The 15,586-nt window shown below is 39.6% G+C and overlaps 1 protein-coding gene and 1 long non-coding RNA gene across 3 annotated transcripts in view; one reads left to right on the plus strand and one right to left on the minus strand.

Moving 5' to 3' along the window:
- The window catches only part of thada (THADA armadillo repeat containing), a 380,305-nt gene that overhangs the window by 289,857 nt on the left and 74,862 nt on the right, over positions 1-15,586 (plus strand). For both annotated transcript variants that reach the window (XM_043695686.2, XM_087991280.1), the window contains 2 exons: positions 14,234-14,306; positions 14,402-14,558. In XM_043695686.2, the coding sequence (XP_043551621.2) occupies positions 14,234-14,306; positions 14,402-14,558 (230 nt within the window). The remainder of the gene's footprint in view (positions 1-14,233; positions 14,307-14,401; positions 14,559-15,586) is intronic.
- Positions 1-15,586, minus strand: part of LOC122552760 (uncharacterized) — a 91,891-nt gene that overhangs the window by 64,596 nt on the left and 11,709 nt on the right. The window lies entirely within an intron of this gene.

Consider the following 15,586-nt stretch of genomic DNA (forward strand, 5'->3'; position numbering starts at 1 on the left):
ATGTACCGCAACAATTCACCAAGGCTTCTGAGATACTATCTTCCAAATGGATGACCACTGCCATTTAGAAGGATGAGGTCAGCAAATACATCGGAGTACCATTACCTGAAAGTTTCCATTTAAGCCACTCACCATTTTGACTTGGAAATATCATAGAATCCCTACAGTGTGGAAACAAGCCATTTGGCCCAACAAGTCCACACCAACCTTCGGAAGTGTAACCCCCCAGAACCATTCCCCTACCCTATTAGTCTACATTTACCCCTGCCTAATGCACATAACCTACACATCCCTGAACACTATGGGCAATTTAGCATGGCCAATTCACCTAACCTGCACATCTTTGGATTGTGGGAGGAAATCGGAGCACCCAGAGGAAAAACACACAGACATGGGGAAAACTTGCAAACTCCACACAGACAGTCGTCCGAGGTTGGAATCGAACCCACGTCCGTGGCACTGTGAGGCAGCATTGCTAACCACTGAGCCAAAATATAAAGCTGTTTCTTCAGTGTCACTGGGTCAAAATCCCAGAACTCCCTTCCTAATAGCATTGTGGTTGCACCTACAACATATGGATTGCAGCAGTTCAAGAAGGTAGCTCACTACCAGCTGATGCCCATATCCCATGATTGAATATTAAAGAAAAGGGATAGCAGACAAGGTTCAGCTTAACATTTCATTGAATTATTGCAACTCTGGCAGTTCAGCAGTACCTCTACAGTGCATGGGTGTGTCGGCCTAAATCATCATCTAAGTCTGATCCCACAGCCGTCTAACTCAAAACCAAAGTGCTATTATTAATCCATGACTTATACCTTCGAACAACAATAACAATCATCTGTGGATGCTACAGTACTCGAGTGGAGATAAAGCATTGTGTCCAGAAACAATTTTACTGTTACAATCAGACCCCAGCAAGGTTCCACAATTCTTTACAGTTCCAGATGTAATACCCGAAACTGTTAAGCTCCCAGGTATGGAGAGATGGACTGACTCCCTTCTTTATTCACCCACCCCCTCAGCTTTCAAAAAGATTAACTTAAAAAACTTGTACACTTCTTCTCCCAGGTCAAATTAGCTTATGCTTTTAAAAACAGAAAATTTAGCCAGGTTTTCTTAAGCTAATTAAAAGACTGAGTTTATTAATTACATGAAAAGAAATACTAATGCAAGACACATTTATACAGATTGGAAATAAGAGGCAAGTGCAAAAATAGAGTAAAAAGCAATGGATCAGTCTCAGAATTGTTCGTGAAGAACAGACAAGATGACATCGAGGCTGTTACTGTGATGCACCATAGCATTCATATTAGTTAGTTGAACAGATGAATTTTGAGATACTTGGTTTTGTAGGCTGATAGAAGTTCCCTTGTCCTGATTCCAAAGTTTGCAGCACTCAGGGCACATGGTTAGATTCTGTTTTGCTCTTGAGAATTTGGTGGTGAGCTATGTTCCTGAACCGCTGCAGTCCATGAGCTGCTGGAAGACCCACAATGCTCTTATGGAAGGGGTTCCAGGATTTTGGCCTCATAAAACTGAAGGAATGGCAATATATTTTCAAGTCCGGATGGTGGGTGGCTTGGAAGGCACTTTCAGGAATTGATATTCCCTTGTATCTGCCACCATCATCCTGTGTAGATTGTAGCATTTGGAATGTACTATTTAAAGAAACTTGCTGAATTTCTGCAGTGCATCTTGTTGATGGTACACAATGCTGGTACTGGGAGTGGGTGTTTGTGATTGTGATGTCAATCAAATGGGATGCTTTGTCTGAGCTGGTGTCAAATGTTTTGAGCTTGTTGGAGCCAAATGTTTTGAGCTTGTTGGAGCCACAGTTGTCCAGGCAAATGGGGAATATTCCATCTCATTCCTCACTTATACTTTGTAGATGGTGGACAGGCTCTGGGAAGTCAGTAGGTGAGTAAAACCTTCAGGATCTTGAGCCTCGAACCTGCTTTTGTAGACACTGTATTTATGTGGCTCATCCCAGTTCAGTTTCTGGTCAGTGATAGCCACAAGGTGTTGATTGTGGGGATTCAGTGATTATAATGTCATTGAATGTCAAGGGGAAATGGTCAGATTCTCTTTTGTTAGAGATCATCATTGCCTGACATGTGTGAATGAATGTTGCTTGCCACGTCATCCCAAGTCTTAATATTATCCAGGTCTTGCTACATTTGGATATTGGATTCCTTCAGTATCTGAGGAGTCATGAATGATGCTGAACATTGTGCAATCATCAGTTAGCATCCTCACTTCTGACCTTATAATGGAGGGGAAGTCAATGATGAAGCAGTCCAAAATGTTTGGGCCTAGAACACTACTCTGAGGAACTCCTGTAGAGATGTTCTGGAATTGAGATAATTTACCAGCAACAACAATAACCTTTGTGCCTTGTGATAAGGCTCCCAAGTAGAGGAGAATTTTTCACCCGATAGCTTTTGACTTCAGTTTTGCTAAGGTTCCTCAAATTCACACTTGTCAAATACAGTCTTGTTTCAAAGACAGTCATTTTCACCTCATCTCTGGAATTCAGCTTTATTATCTTTGTTTGAACCAAGGCTATAACATAGTCAGGTACTGAGTAGCCGGGGTGGAACCCAACTGTGTGTTAATGAACAAGTTATTGCAGAACAGGTGCTACTGGATAGCATTGTTGATGACATGTTCCATTACTTAGAGTCATACAACATGGAAACAGACCCTTCAGTCCAACTCATTCATGCTGACCAAGTTTCCAAACTAAACAAAGTAGGTCCATTTGCCTTCATTTACACCATATTCTTCTAAATCTTTCCTGTTCACACACCTGTCCAAATGTCTCTTAAATGTTGTAACTGTACTTATGCATCTTCTACTTCCTCTGGCCATTCATTCCACATACGAACTACCCTCTGTGTGAAAACGTTGCCCCTCAGGTCCCTTTTTAAATCTTTCTCCTCTGACTTTAAAATTATGCCCTCTAGTTTTGAACTCCCCTACCCTAGGGAAAAGGCCTTTGCTATTCACATTATCTATGCCCCTCTGTAAGGTCATCCCTCAATCTCCAATGCTCCAGGAAACGAAATCCCAGCCCCTCCTAATTGATTCAGACCATTCAGTCTTGTTAAAAACCTTGTAAATCTTTTCTGCACCCTGTCCAATTTAATAATATCCTTTCTATAGCAGGGCAGCCAGTACAGTACACAGTACTCTAAAAGTGGCCTCACCAGCATCCTGTACAACTACAACATAATGTCCCAACTCCTGTACTCCGTGGTCTGAGCAAAGATGATAAGTATGCTAAATGTCTTCTTAATCACCCTGTCCACCTATGGCTCAACTTTAAAAGAACTGTGTACCTGAACCCTTCAGTCTCTCTATTCCACAGCACTCCCCAAGGTTCCACCAATATAAGTCCTGCTATTGTTTGCCTTACCAAAAATGCAATACCTTGCAATTATTTAAATTAAACTCCACCTGCCACTCTTTGGCCCATTGGCCCAATGGATCATGATCACTTTGTAATCTTATATCTATCTTCACTGTCCACTATACTACCAATTTTGGGATCATCTGCAAACTTACTAAGCATTCTTTCTAAATTTGTATTGAAATCATTTATGTAAATGACAAACAACAGTGGACCAGCACTAATCCCTGCAGAACACTGTTTCAAAGGCCTCCAGTTCAAAAAACAACCCTGCACCCCCACATGGTATCTCTTATCGTCAAGCCAGTTTTGCATCCAATTGGCAAGCTTGCCCTGAATCTCACGTGATGTAACTTTACTAACATTTTCCATTTTTTGTGAAACTTGAAAAGGTTCAGAAAAGGTTTACAAGGATGTTGCCAGGGTTGGAGGATTTGAGCTATAGGGAGAGGTTGCACAGGCTGGGACTGTTTTCTCTGGAGCGTCGGAGGCTGAGGGTTGACCTTGTAGACGTTTATAAAATCATGAGGGGCATGGATAGGGTAAATAGACAAGGTCTTTACCCTGGGTGGGGGAGTCCAGAACTTGAGGGCATAGATTTAAGGTGAAAGGGGAAAGATATAAAAGAGTTAAGGAGCAACTTTTTCACGCAGAGGGTGGTACATGTATGGAATGATCTGCCAGAGGAAATGGTGGAGGCTTGTACAATTGCAACATTTAACAGGCATCTAGATGTGTATATGAATAGGAAGGGTTTGGAGGGATATGGGCCGAGTGCTGGCAGGTGGGACTAGGTGGGTTGGGATATCTGGTTAGCATGGACAGGTTGGACCGAAGGGTCTGTTTTCATGCTGTACATCTCTATGACTCTAACCAGTCTACCATGTGGAACCTTTCCCTCACACAAAGCCATGCTGACTATCCCTAATCAGGCCTCACTTGATTGATGATTGAGAATAGACTTATGGGGCATTAATTGGCTGAGTTTAATATATTCGAGGAGAAAGTGAGGACTGCAGATGCTGGAGATCAGAGCTGAAAATGTGTTGCTGGAAAAGCACAGCAGGTCAGGCAGCATCCAAGGAGCAGGAGAATCGACGTTTCGGAAGGGCTCATGCCCGAAACGTCGATTCTCCTGCTCCTTGGATGCTGCCTGACCTGCTGTGCTTTTCCAGCAGCACATTTTCAGCTGAGTTTAATATGTCCTAGTTTTTGTGTGCAGGAAATACCTGAGCAATTTTTCATATTGTTGGGCAGATGCCAGTGTTGTAGCACTGTATGCAAGAGATCTCATGACACATTTTGAAGCCAAACAAGGCATCCCTTCCTTTTGTTCTATCCAATATTTATCAATTACTGCCATCATCAAAACATTATTTTGCTGTATTTCCTTCATTATATTCAAATCAATCTTTTATGGGGAAGCACACAACAATTAACCTAATGACTGCATAAAGTTCCATTTATATAACATAAACAGTAACTTGAACACAATAACAAAATTATGGTACATACTGAAGCATTCTTGATGGTGAAGCTTCCACATAAAATTCATTTCTGCCGCTATATTTTAAGTGAAAATGGTTATAAGATGCAACTGTCAAACCATTGTGAAACTAACAGTCATGCCATTGCTCGTAAAACAGACTTCCTGTTACTAAACTTGGATAAATATAAGTAAAATACATATATAGCCTACACTTAGTTCTTAGGGAATTATTTTTCCCAAGCGTATTGAAACTACTTGCAGAAACCGTTGTTTAAATTTATGGGATGATGACATTTAGCCAATTGGCACACTTTTTTTCCTAGATATTGATGCAAAGCCATTAATACGAACCAATACTGCTGTTTGTATGGGTATTATCGGAGTTGAAGAACAATTGTCAGTGTGTAGGTTAATATCTTGCAAAAGGTTTCAGTTATTTTGTCATCAACAATGACTCATGTAGTACATTTATTGTATTGACACAATATGTGTAAGAAATAATATCCCTTCAGAATGAATCTCAAGAAAGTTCCAAACAACCCTTCACAATGTTCTGTAAATCATTGGGCCGTATGCAACCTTTTTGTGGGTGCTTTAATAAACATCTATAGATTTTGATAAAAGATTGGTAACTCTTTCAAAATCTTTAAAAGGCATTGTGGGTAGAGTTGAAGTTGCAAATGCTCATTGGAAAAATATAACATGGGCAATAAACTGCTAAATTGGTCAATAAACTAACCAGATTTTAGCATCCTAAAATTCTTGGTAACATAGATATTTTCACATTGTTAGATGACAATGTTAAGTGAAAAGTATTTTAGTCCAGAATTTTGGATTGAAAGTCATCGTCATACCTTGCATCTTTAATCTAAAATATAACTCTTGAGTCAGAGTTGACTTAATTATATATGTTCAGTGACTTACAAAGCAGACATTCTGGTCAGTAAATTCACAAGTGATTCATTCCCAAAAGTGTTTTATTTTTATACATATCTAAATATGTTTATTTTAGTTAATTGCTAGGTAAAATAATATTTTAGATATGTTATACAACGCTATGGAGCATTTATATCTAAAATGCACTGTTATACTTATGAACTTCCTTTTGCACTTCTATTAAATTTTCCTCTTCAGATCTTTCAGATATAGGTATTGTGTTTAGATGTTAAACACCATGTCATCAGTAATGTTTAAGTCTCTTCTGGATGAATCTTTTACTAATACTTGAAAGTAAAGAACTGTTCTGTAAGTGAAGACCATGACCAGGATTTTATATGGAAGTTGTGATCCCATCCACTAGACATGATCAAGGATAACATGCATCTGCCAACCTTAGAAGCTCTCAGTGGATTTTATCGTCTTTGTCCAACTAATCTTTTTACAATCCACTTGTGGAATGTGGGAATTGTTGCTGGGCCAGCATTTATAGCCTGTCCCTTGTTGCTCTTGAGAAGGTGATGGTGAGCTGCCTTCTTGAATTCCCTGTAGTCGTGGTTTACACCCATCTAAGGTAAAATATCATGCGTACATGCCTGTTATGACTATTCAGAGGGCTATTCATCCCTAGCAGCGTAATCAAAGGCAGTGGCCACTACTAGAACTGTATTAGGCTGTGGACCAACAGCCATCAGAATAGCCTGGTGGTCAAATAAAAGGGATTGACGTTCGTCAGGACTACTTTGGCAGACTGTGGCATGTGAAAGAGGATGGAAGCCTGAAAGGAAAAAACAATAAAAAGTGCAAAGACACATACTGATCTGATCTATTTCATGTATCTCAAATGGAGCTACAGTATGTCCAGTATATTTAATTCTAAGAAATTGTTTTTCTTTCCTGATTTATCCCACTTGTTGCCAGAGGAGAGGAATGCTGCACTCTGCAGTGGTGCATTGGGAGGAAGAAGAATCTACGAGTGAGGTGGAGCCTTTGTTGGGGGAATGTCTGCCTCCATTAGCCATAGAATGCCTGATCAGGAGGAAATCCTCCCTAAGGCTGCCAGATTTCAAAGAACAGCCATCCCAACTGGTGAAATGCTCATTCGTTGCTGGCCACATAAGTGTTTTTGGATTAGAGTGGTGCTGGAAAAGCATAGCAGTTCAGGCAGCATCCAAGGAGCAGTAAATTTGTCAGTCTGAGGACGCTGAGACCACCTGGCCCACTCCAAGGCTGGGATTTGTAGTGATTACATCAACGTCAGCCAGGTGGACCTCATAGAATATGAGTGACCTGATTGGGGCTGTTTACCCGGTCCAATTAGGGATCCCAGACTGACATATAAAAAGGAGTGTCAGAGGTTCTGTTCACTCTGAGAGCTGGCTCTGAGGAAGCTGGACCAGTGTCAAGTACTATCCCCGCGTAAATAAAGGGTGACTTGATGAAGGGATATCGGTCTCTGTAGAGTTATGTCAGGGGTGGATGTGTAAAATTCCAGCTTGTTCTTTTTCAGATTAAATGTTGTGTCAATATTGTCAGTTTTTCTGTGCATTTCAAAATGGAGTGGTTGTTTGCTGTATGTTCATAGACATTTTTCCATTTGCATATTTATAGAGATTCTTACAATATTGCACAATTGCAAGTGCTACTGCTGCTCAGAGAAATCATATGTTGCTATAGCTCTATGCTCATAACATATCAATAGTCCCCCCAACTGTGATCCAACCAGTAAATAAATCAAAGGTTAGAAATAGTAATGATACGTAATGCCTGTTGCATATGCCATCATAATAAACTGTTTAACAGAGGAATTTAATGTATTACCATATGTGTGCAAAAGCTTTAAATATCAAGGAGTGAATGGAAGTTTTTTTGAAATGTTTCAGTTTTTTTATCTTACACAAAGGCTTGGATTTATACACTCCAGTTATCTCAGAGGTTTTAGCTATGAGGATTCAGACTACTCTACATGGAAACTTATAGCAACCAAGGCAAATCAAAATAAAGTTAAAAATCACACAACACCAGGTTATAGTCCAACAGATTTAATTGGAAGCACACTAGCTTTCGGAGCGACGCTCCTTCATCAGGTGATTGTGGAGGGCTCGATCGTAACACAGAATTTATAGCAAAAATTTGTAGTGTGATGTCACTGAAATTATACATTGAAGAATTGATTGTCTGTTAAGCCTTTCATCTGTTAGAATACAGTGATAGTTTCACTTCTTTCTTTTAATGTTGCATTCTTGGGTTAGCTGTTAACAATGGTGATAGCTAGCCAATATGTTGAAGGTGTTAGCCCCCTGTCTTCTCTGTCAATGACCTGATGTTTAGATTTATTCTAATCTAAAAAGTGAGATAACAGAGTTTTACATAAATTCATGCAGTTTTTGAGCTCCGAGTTCTACATGAATGTATGCAGTTTTTGAGCAAAGTGCAATGTAACTCTGCAAGTACAAAAAAATTCACCACACAAAATATATGTGTGCATGTGGGTCTTTGTCTGTCTCTGTGTGTGTCTGTCTGGGGTGGGAGTTGTGAGTGTGAGAAAGTGAGTGTGTGTGTGTGTATAGTGAGTGCAGAGTGTCTTAAGTCTGTGAGGGGGTGCATGTGTGGGAGTATGTGTGTCTATAAGGGTGTGTGTGGGTGTCTTGTGTGCATATCTGTGTGTACCTGTATCCATGTGCATGTGAGAGTGTGTGTGTGTGTAGGAATATATGTGTGTGTGTGTGTGTGTGTGTGTGTGTGTAGTGCAATGGTGATCACCTGTAATGTGACATGAACCCAAGGTCCCAGTTGAGGCCCTCCCTATGGGTACCGAACTTAGCTATCAGCCTCTGCTCAGCCACTTTCCTCTGCTACCTGTCCTGAAGTCCACCTTGGAGGATGGTCACCCGAAGGTCCGAGGCTGAATGTCCTGGACCACTGAAGTGTTCCCCAACTGGGAGGGAACCCTCCTGTCTGTTGATTGTTGTGCGGTGCCCATTCATCCGTTGTCACAAATCAAAATAATGTTTTGAAATTGTTGATTAAAATACATTGATCACTAAACTAATGTATTCAATTGCACCACTTTGTCCTTAATGTTGTCCTGTGTATGAAAGTGTTTTAGAAACATTATTTGTTTCAATGATGATTAAATTAGCTCCCAAAGAATTCGAAAGAAAAGCCATTGGTAGTCTTCACAATGTTTTATGGTTTTGAGCACATTGAAAAAATAAAATCTAACTGTTTATTCCATATCTCTGTAGATAATTTATGTATTTTAGCAAAGAATTGCTTAATTGGTAAACCATATTCCAACAACATGGTTTAAATTTCTCAAAAAGATTTTCAAGATTGGATAAGATATACTGGACTGAATTTTAGCAGTAATGGGCTGTGTAATTTTTATTGTGTTTCATGGAGGATTTTTCTCTTGAGTTCTAGCCATCATCCCAAACTCAGTTTATTAACTAGGTATCATACCCCTGTCATGCCCTGCTTGTTATTGCTAGCCCAAAGCTCCCACTCGAAGTAGGCAGAAATACTCATCAATGCCAGGACTTCCCAGGATCTCTGGCCTTGGCACCATCTTTACCATTATAGCACTTGAATGGGTGTACAGCAACAGCTCGGGATTGTTCTGCTTGGGTCATGACCTTTGCTCTGGGCATGGCAGATAAGGGGAGTTTGGCAAATTACTTTATGGACAGGGATCTGGAGGTCCTGGTAGACAGGGTAGTGCAGAGGAAGGCCACCACTTTCTCCCAGGGCTGGCAGGCGATGTCACTATACTAAACCCTGCCAGTTTAGTCTGAAATTCCTACCTCATCAATGTGGTGTTAACTGTCTGGGGGAAAGACCAACAATGCTGCAAGGATGTCGATGACCTCCACTACTTCATCAGCGTAAGTGTCACCATCATCTCTCTCTGCTGTTGCACACATCTTTCACCAGTGCTCATGATTTACCACTTTCACTATTGCATGCAATAACTTCCCTCACTTGCTCACATGCAATGCAAAGGTCTTCCCTTTTTATTCTTCTGTATTTTGGATAATGGACTGAAATGAGAAGCACTGATTTAAAAAAACAAGGATTGTGGATGGGATTGCTGCACTTTTTAAAAGCAAGTTACTGAAACTCATTGGAAGTGAGGTTTACATTACTACAATGTTCAATTTTTGTGGGAGGCTGGTTGCAAACAGGCAGGCACCGGGGGTATACGCAAACTGAGATTCAGCCAGTTTATTGGCTTGTGAAGCTGTGCACAGCTGTGGATTACAATGGCCATCTGCCTGCCAACAACTATGTGATTGGCTTATGGGTGTGAATAATATTAATCACAAAATTTCAGATCATTGAAAGGAGATGGTATGTCTTTGCAGTAGAAAATGCCCAAAGCCTGAAGAAAGCCAGTTTTTCTTTGCCTCATGAGTTGCTGTAAGCTGTTGATTTTAATCAGTGAGGCAGAGACTTTGTCATTTGTGAACCAGTCACTTTGTGTTCCAGCAAAGAAGTGAAAAGATTCTGGAGAAGAGAAATTGAAGATCAGCAAGTCGTGATAAGCAAAAGAGTAATTTCAGTGAACCCTGTGGTCAGGAGCCATTGAACTAACTTCATATTTACTTTCCCCCCTACTAATAACACCGTTTATTTTGTGTGTCTTCTATCTGTATTGGAGGGAGAGTTTTATGAGGTGTAGGTTTTAACCAGTAGAATTATGTGTCAACTGTTTATACTTGTTTATTTGTAGCTAGAATCCAAATTGTGTGTAAGCCATGGAGTGATTTCAGAGGCTATCCTTGACTGAAGGGTATCTCCCTTGACTTAACTGAGAACTACTTCCTTTGTATTTTGAGACATGGCCATTTGGTTGATGTGTTAGAACCCTCCCTGTTTTTTCATTATTTTTGTTATTCTTTTATCAATTTTGGTCATGAGCACTGAATTAAGAACTGAACTGAAAATGACCATTGGACTGTGGACAACAGCATATATTAAAATAAAAAGAAAAACAAGCTATTGTTTGTTTGCGAGGCCAAGCCTGGAAGTTAATTGCAGGTTGGTGCTTCTTCAAAACCTGTCAAATGCTTTGACAGCAGGGGAGAGCAGTATGTTTAAACAGATAGTAGGTGTTGCCATTAACAAGGCCAGTACCTGGGAATTGGTTCCAATAAGTCTGGGAAAGACTTATGTTCCGGCAGATAGCAACGTTGAATAGTAACCAAGACCTTGTGGGGAGACAGTTAGTCTGATAGGGAGAGGCCAGGTTTTGGACTGTATGTACTGGGAGAATGAGTTTGGCTGTTGATGATACAGCATGAAGATTTGAAAGCTACCTATCTAACCTCCTGTTATCAGCTATTGGCAGTTGAGAGAATAAAAATCAAGTTATACATATTACTAACTTCCTCTGAGGCGGCTGAAAAGGTGGCCCCCGATTGACATCTTCAGAAAAGCAACCAAGAAACACCATATAGCCTGGGGAACAAGGCATGATATAAACCACTTAAGTAATCTGGGCAGTTCTGTTATTTTGATTTATTTTGTTTATTCCTTAACTCTATTCGTTTGTCTCTGTTTTTTGTGTGAATGGAGTTGAAAGCAAACGTTATTGGGTTTAATCATATACATCAGTTAGATTACTTTGTTGTTCAAATTCGCTGTGCAAAAGGAATTGTTAATAAATTGCTAAGTCTTTTGTTGAAGTTACAAAACCAGTGTCTAGATTGATTATTCAGAGTCTGAGATTGTTTATTCAAAAAGTCTGGTTAGTAACTATTGGAGTCAATTTTGAGGGTCTTTTAAAGTTCCATTTTTACTCGGCTACAAATGCAAAGGTAGAAAGGCTGATTTGATTTGGTTGTTTATCTCTGTACAGAAGCATATGCAGTCTGCTTGCTAAATAAACTGCAAGTGTGTTCGTTCTACCAGTGTGAGATTGGCGTAGCTCTGCCATACAGCAACATGTCTGTCCCCTTGACTGTTCATAACCAAGATACACTGTCTGGCTTTATGGCTGGGCTGAAAGACATGTCACGGTAGAAGTACTGTGCACTTGTTAGCTCTGGCTAAGAAGGTAAAGTGCAACAAGGCAAGGCAGGAATGTTATGAACATCAAAGTAGGCACAAGTGAAAGTCAAAGTGTGGTGCTGAAAAGAACAACAGGTCAGGCAGCATCCAAACAGCAGGAGAGTCTACGTTTCGGGTATAAGACCTTCATCAGGAATGTGGAGGTGGTGGAGGAAGGTAGTTGGGAAGGCAATAGGTGGATGCAGATGGGGGTTAATTCTGATAGATTGGTGGAAAGGTGGAGCGAATAGGTGGGAAGGAAAATGGACAGGTGAAGAGGGCATTGCCGAGTTGGACAATTGGAGACGAACAGAGGGAATGAGTATTCCTGAGGTGTTCCCAGTTTAATCCATGAGCTGGGTGCTCATCCCAAGGTGCAAAGTGTCCTTGTAGCGCATTGTAATAGGTGCCGGTGCACTTTGAAATACAGAGCCATCCTGTAAGTGGTTTAGAGATGTGCCATAATGATGCAGTGAAGCTGGTATGTATCTGATGCCAAGGTCCATGGATCCTGAGTGTCTGCGGCTACGTCTTGTGGATTGCCTTGACTTGCTGTTGCCAGGTTTTCAAGCAGGAGGTTCAAAGAAGCAAGTCACCAAATTATCACTCTGATTTTTACGTTGGGAATTCCCAGCATCTAGTTATTAATCTGGCATATTAATGAGGCAAGATTAAATAACAATGAGTGTTAATGAATTATGATATATTCTAATAGGCCGATCACCACTCACTAGTGAGACTCTTATCTCGATATCTAAAACTTAATGGAAACTGGGACATGTTGGTCTCCACATGGAGCAGTCTCTTACTGGAATCTCACTGATTTTCTCAAATTTATTGTCAAATGTTGTTCTATCTGCTCTTTAGCTTTTAATATGGCCGTAGTCAGTCGTCTTCGCTATACAGCGTGAAATCAGGAGGTAGAGGTAGGAAATGATTCTCAGTCAGTTTTACCTCTTAAACCCAGCTTGGATTCCTGTCTTCCTTCAACAAAAATATATTGTATATTTATGCTGTAATTTTCCTTCACAGTGAGCAATGTGGTTCTTATGGATAAAATTTTACTTCCTATCTAAACCCTGTGATTTTATCAATCTCCAAAAGGGTGTAATGAAACCCAATGCAGTGTAAAGACTTCCTAATATAACTTGTTTTGCTCTTGAAACTCAATTTTAGGATCAGTATCATACAATAGAACACCAACTAGTTCAATCCAGTACCCAGATGAGAGAAATGTTTCCATTCTGTAGTAAATGTTTACAGATGTACACTAAATGCTTCTGGATGTTTTCAGTTAATTTTGCAGTGGCTGAGTCCCAGATCAGAAGTATATTAATTTTACATCATTAACACAACCTGAAGTAGTTACATTCACTCTCCTGGATGTGAGTTTTTAGTCATAGACTTAAATAATTTCTGGCAAGCTTTTATTCTTTTTTTTTTCCCCCATACCTGTCTTTAGAAGTGTTTTACATTTTATCTTCGCCCTGACGATTGATATCCTTGCCGTTAAGGTACCCTACAGCCTTCGGGACTGAACATTTAGTTTAGCAATTTCAGAGTACAAACACCTCTATCCATGTTCATTACCCACCACCACATCCCTGGGCCCTGTTCTGTATGGGTTTTTCCTAACATGACCAACCAATATTCAACTATTCACTTTTCCCGTTATCACCAATTCAGCATTCACCTCTGCTGGGCTTACTATAAGCCATCCTTTGTCTGCTTCCTTTTTTTTCCCCTTTGTCTCTGGGCAACATCTCCATCCATTCAAAGAGTTTTTACTTTCATATTGAGAGGATTAGACACTGTCACAACTTCCTGGCTTTGAAGTGCACACAATTTTTGAATGTGAAACTAAGGTATAATTTCCCAATTTCTCCTCCCTCTCTTCCCCAATGAGTTGAGCATACTGTTAAACTTTCTTAACATTTGGCAATACTTGCTCTTAAGCATTTACTTTAGGATCAATTTCCACACAATTAGCCTGCCTCATCAGATGGAATTCAACATAGAGTAGCTGGCTTCACGAGATGTTATCTGCAGTAATAATGAACAGCAGTAGAATATTAAAGTTTTACATTTTCTTCCAAGTTAAGGTCATAATTCAAGTATGCAAGGTCCAAAATTTGAATTATGATGGCTAGTGGGGCATCTAAGATGTCAGTATCTATGAAGCACAGAAATATTTGAGGAAATTTAGCTAAAAGGATAAAAATGGCAATGTCTAAATTGCTTCTTGTTTATTTCAGCTGAACATGGATAGTGGTTGTACTTTTATTTTGAAATTTAGCTAAATATAAATATTAATTGCTTTTTTTTCTTTTAATTTTTAGCATTGAGATGCAAAGCGTTACTCTCACATTGGCTTCAAAGTTAGTGAACTATCTAATGCTGAAGGAACGGGAGGTAATGGAAACTACACATTTGTATAATGATAAATGAATGTGCTACTTCTGAGCGAGGCTTCTTTCGTGTTCTCATACATGGCTCTTTCTCAACAGAAATCCTTAGATTCCATAAGTCAAGATCTTAGACAGTGGATTCATTTACTTGCACAAAGTTGTGGAGCTGAGCAGCAGACAGAAATTCGATTGACAGCTGCAAAAGTTCTCATTGAGATTATCCCATCTTTGCTTGCCAATAAACAACTTTATTTTGGTGAGTAAATACTTCAGGCTAAATAGAAGATGTAGGCAGGAAATATATTTGCTAATGCTCTGTGAATAGATACATGATTCCAAATATATTTGCATCTATGATTTGGTTATATTCTTCCTCAGAGTTATTTGTAAAAACTCTGTTCTGCAATCTTAGCTTCCGCTATATATTGCATACATTTATAATGCAATTCATTCTTTGATAACTTTAATATTGCTACAACTTGTTGCACTATCACTGCATTCATTGCAATGCTTCTTCACAGTTGATGAAAGCTTGCCGTAAACATGCCAGACAGCCCTTAAAATCTTGTTTGATAATATGTTACTTAATTGTAGTTGAAGATCCCACCTTGACTGGTCTGAACATGTCTAAAATATATGAGTTCATGAAAAGTAGTTCTAATTATTTCTAATTGATTTTAAATCTTGAGTAGAATTTATTGTTTTCCCTTGGAGGCTTAATCGATCCAAATCTTATCTACCTGCCCTTGATGGGTAAATATTCTGAACTAAAAGGTACACGCAACTTTGAATGCTGCAGAATATTGCAGTCAGGTTTACCTGGATGCAGGAGAGTAAAAATACATTTCAGTACCAAGAATGATGTATTAATATAACTCAGCTTTTGGAAGCTGATTTTTAAAAAAAATTGTTACAATTTGCTATCAACAAAAGTTGATGATGTAGATTAATTTTACCTGTTAAAAGTACTACCAGGTTCACTACCAGCCCAAACAGACCAGAACTTCCTAATTCGTACTTTGCTGATTTCAGGACAGTCAGTCAGTCAGGTGCCATAGACAGTCTTATGGTCTTACCATTTAGGAGTGAGAGAAGTCAATCTTGTTCACAATCGGAATCGAATGACCAATACTGGAGAGTATGACCCAGAAAAGCTGTTCACAATGCTGCTTTTGGACTCAGAAGTTAGCAGCTCATAGAGTGCGCAAGCTGACTCACAGGAAGCACTGGAATAATGCCACCTGCCATATTATAAATGTAGAAATAGTAGTGTCCAGACCCATG

The sequence above is a fragment of the Chiloscyllium plagiosum genome, unplaced genomic scaffold (genome assembly GCF_037043375.1).
Source record: "Chiloscyllium plagiosum isolate Xiang-an unplaced genomic scaffold, Cpla_swu_hap1 HiC_scaffold_10, whole genome shotgun sequence".
Taxonomy (NCBI): Eukaryota; Metazoa; Chordata; class Chondrichthyes; order Orectolobiformes; family Hemiscylliidae; genus Chiloscyllium; species Chiloscyllium plagiosum.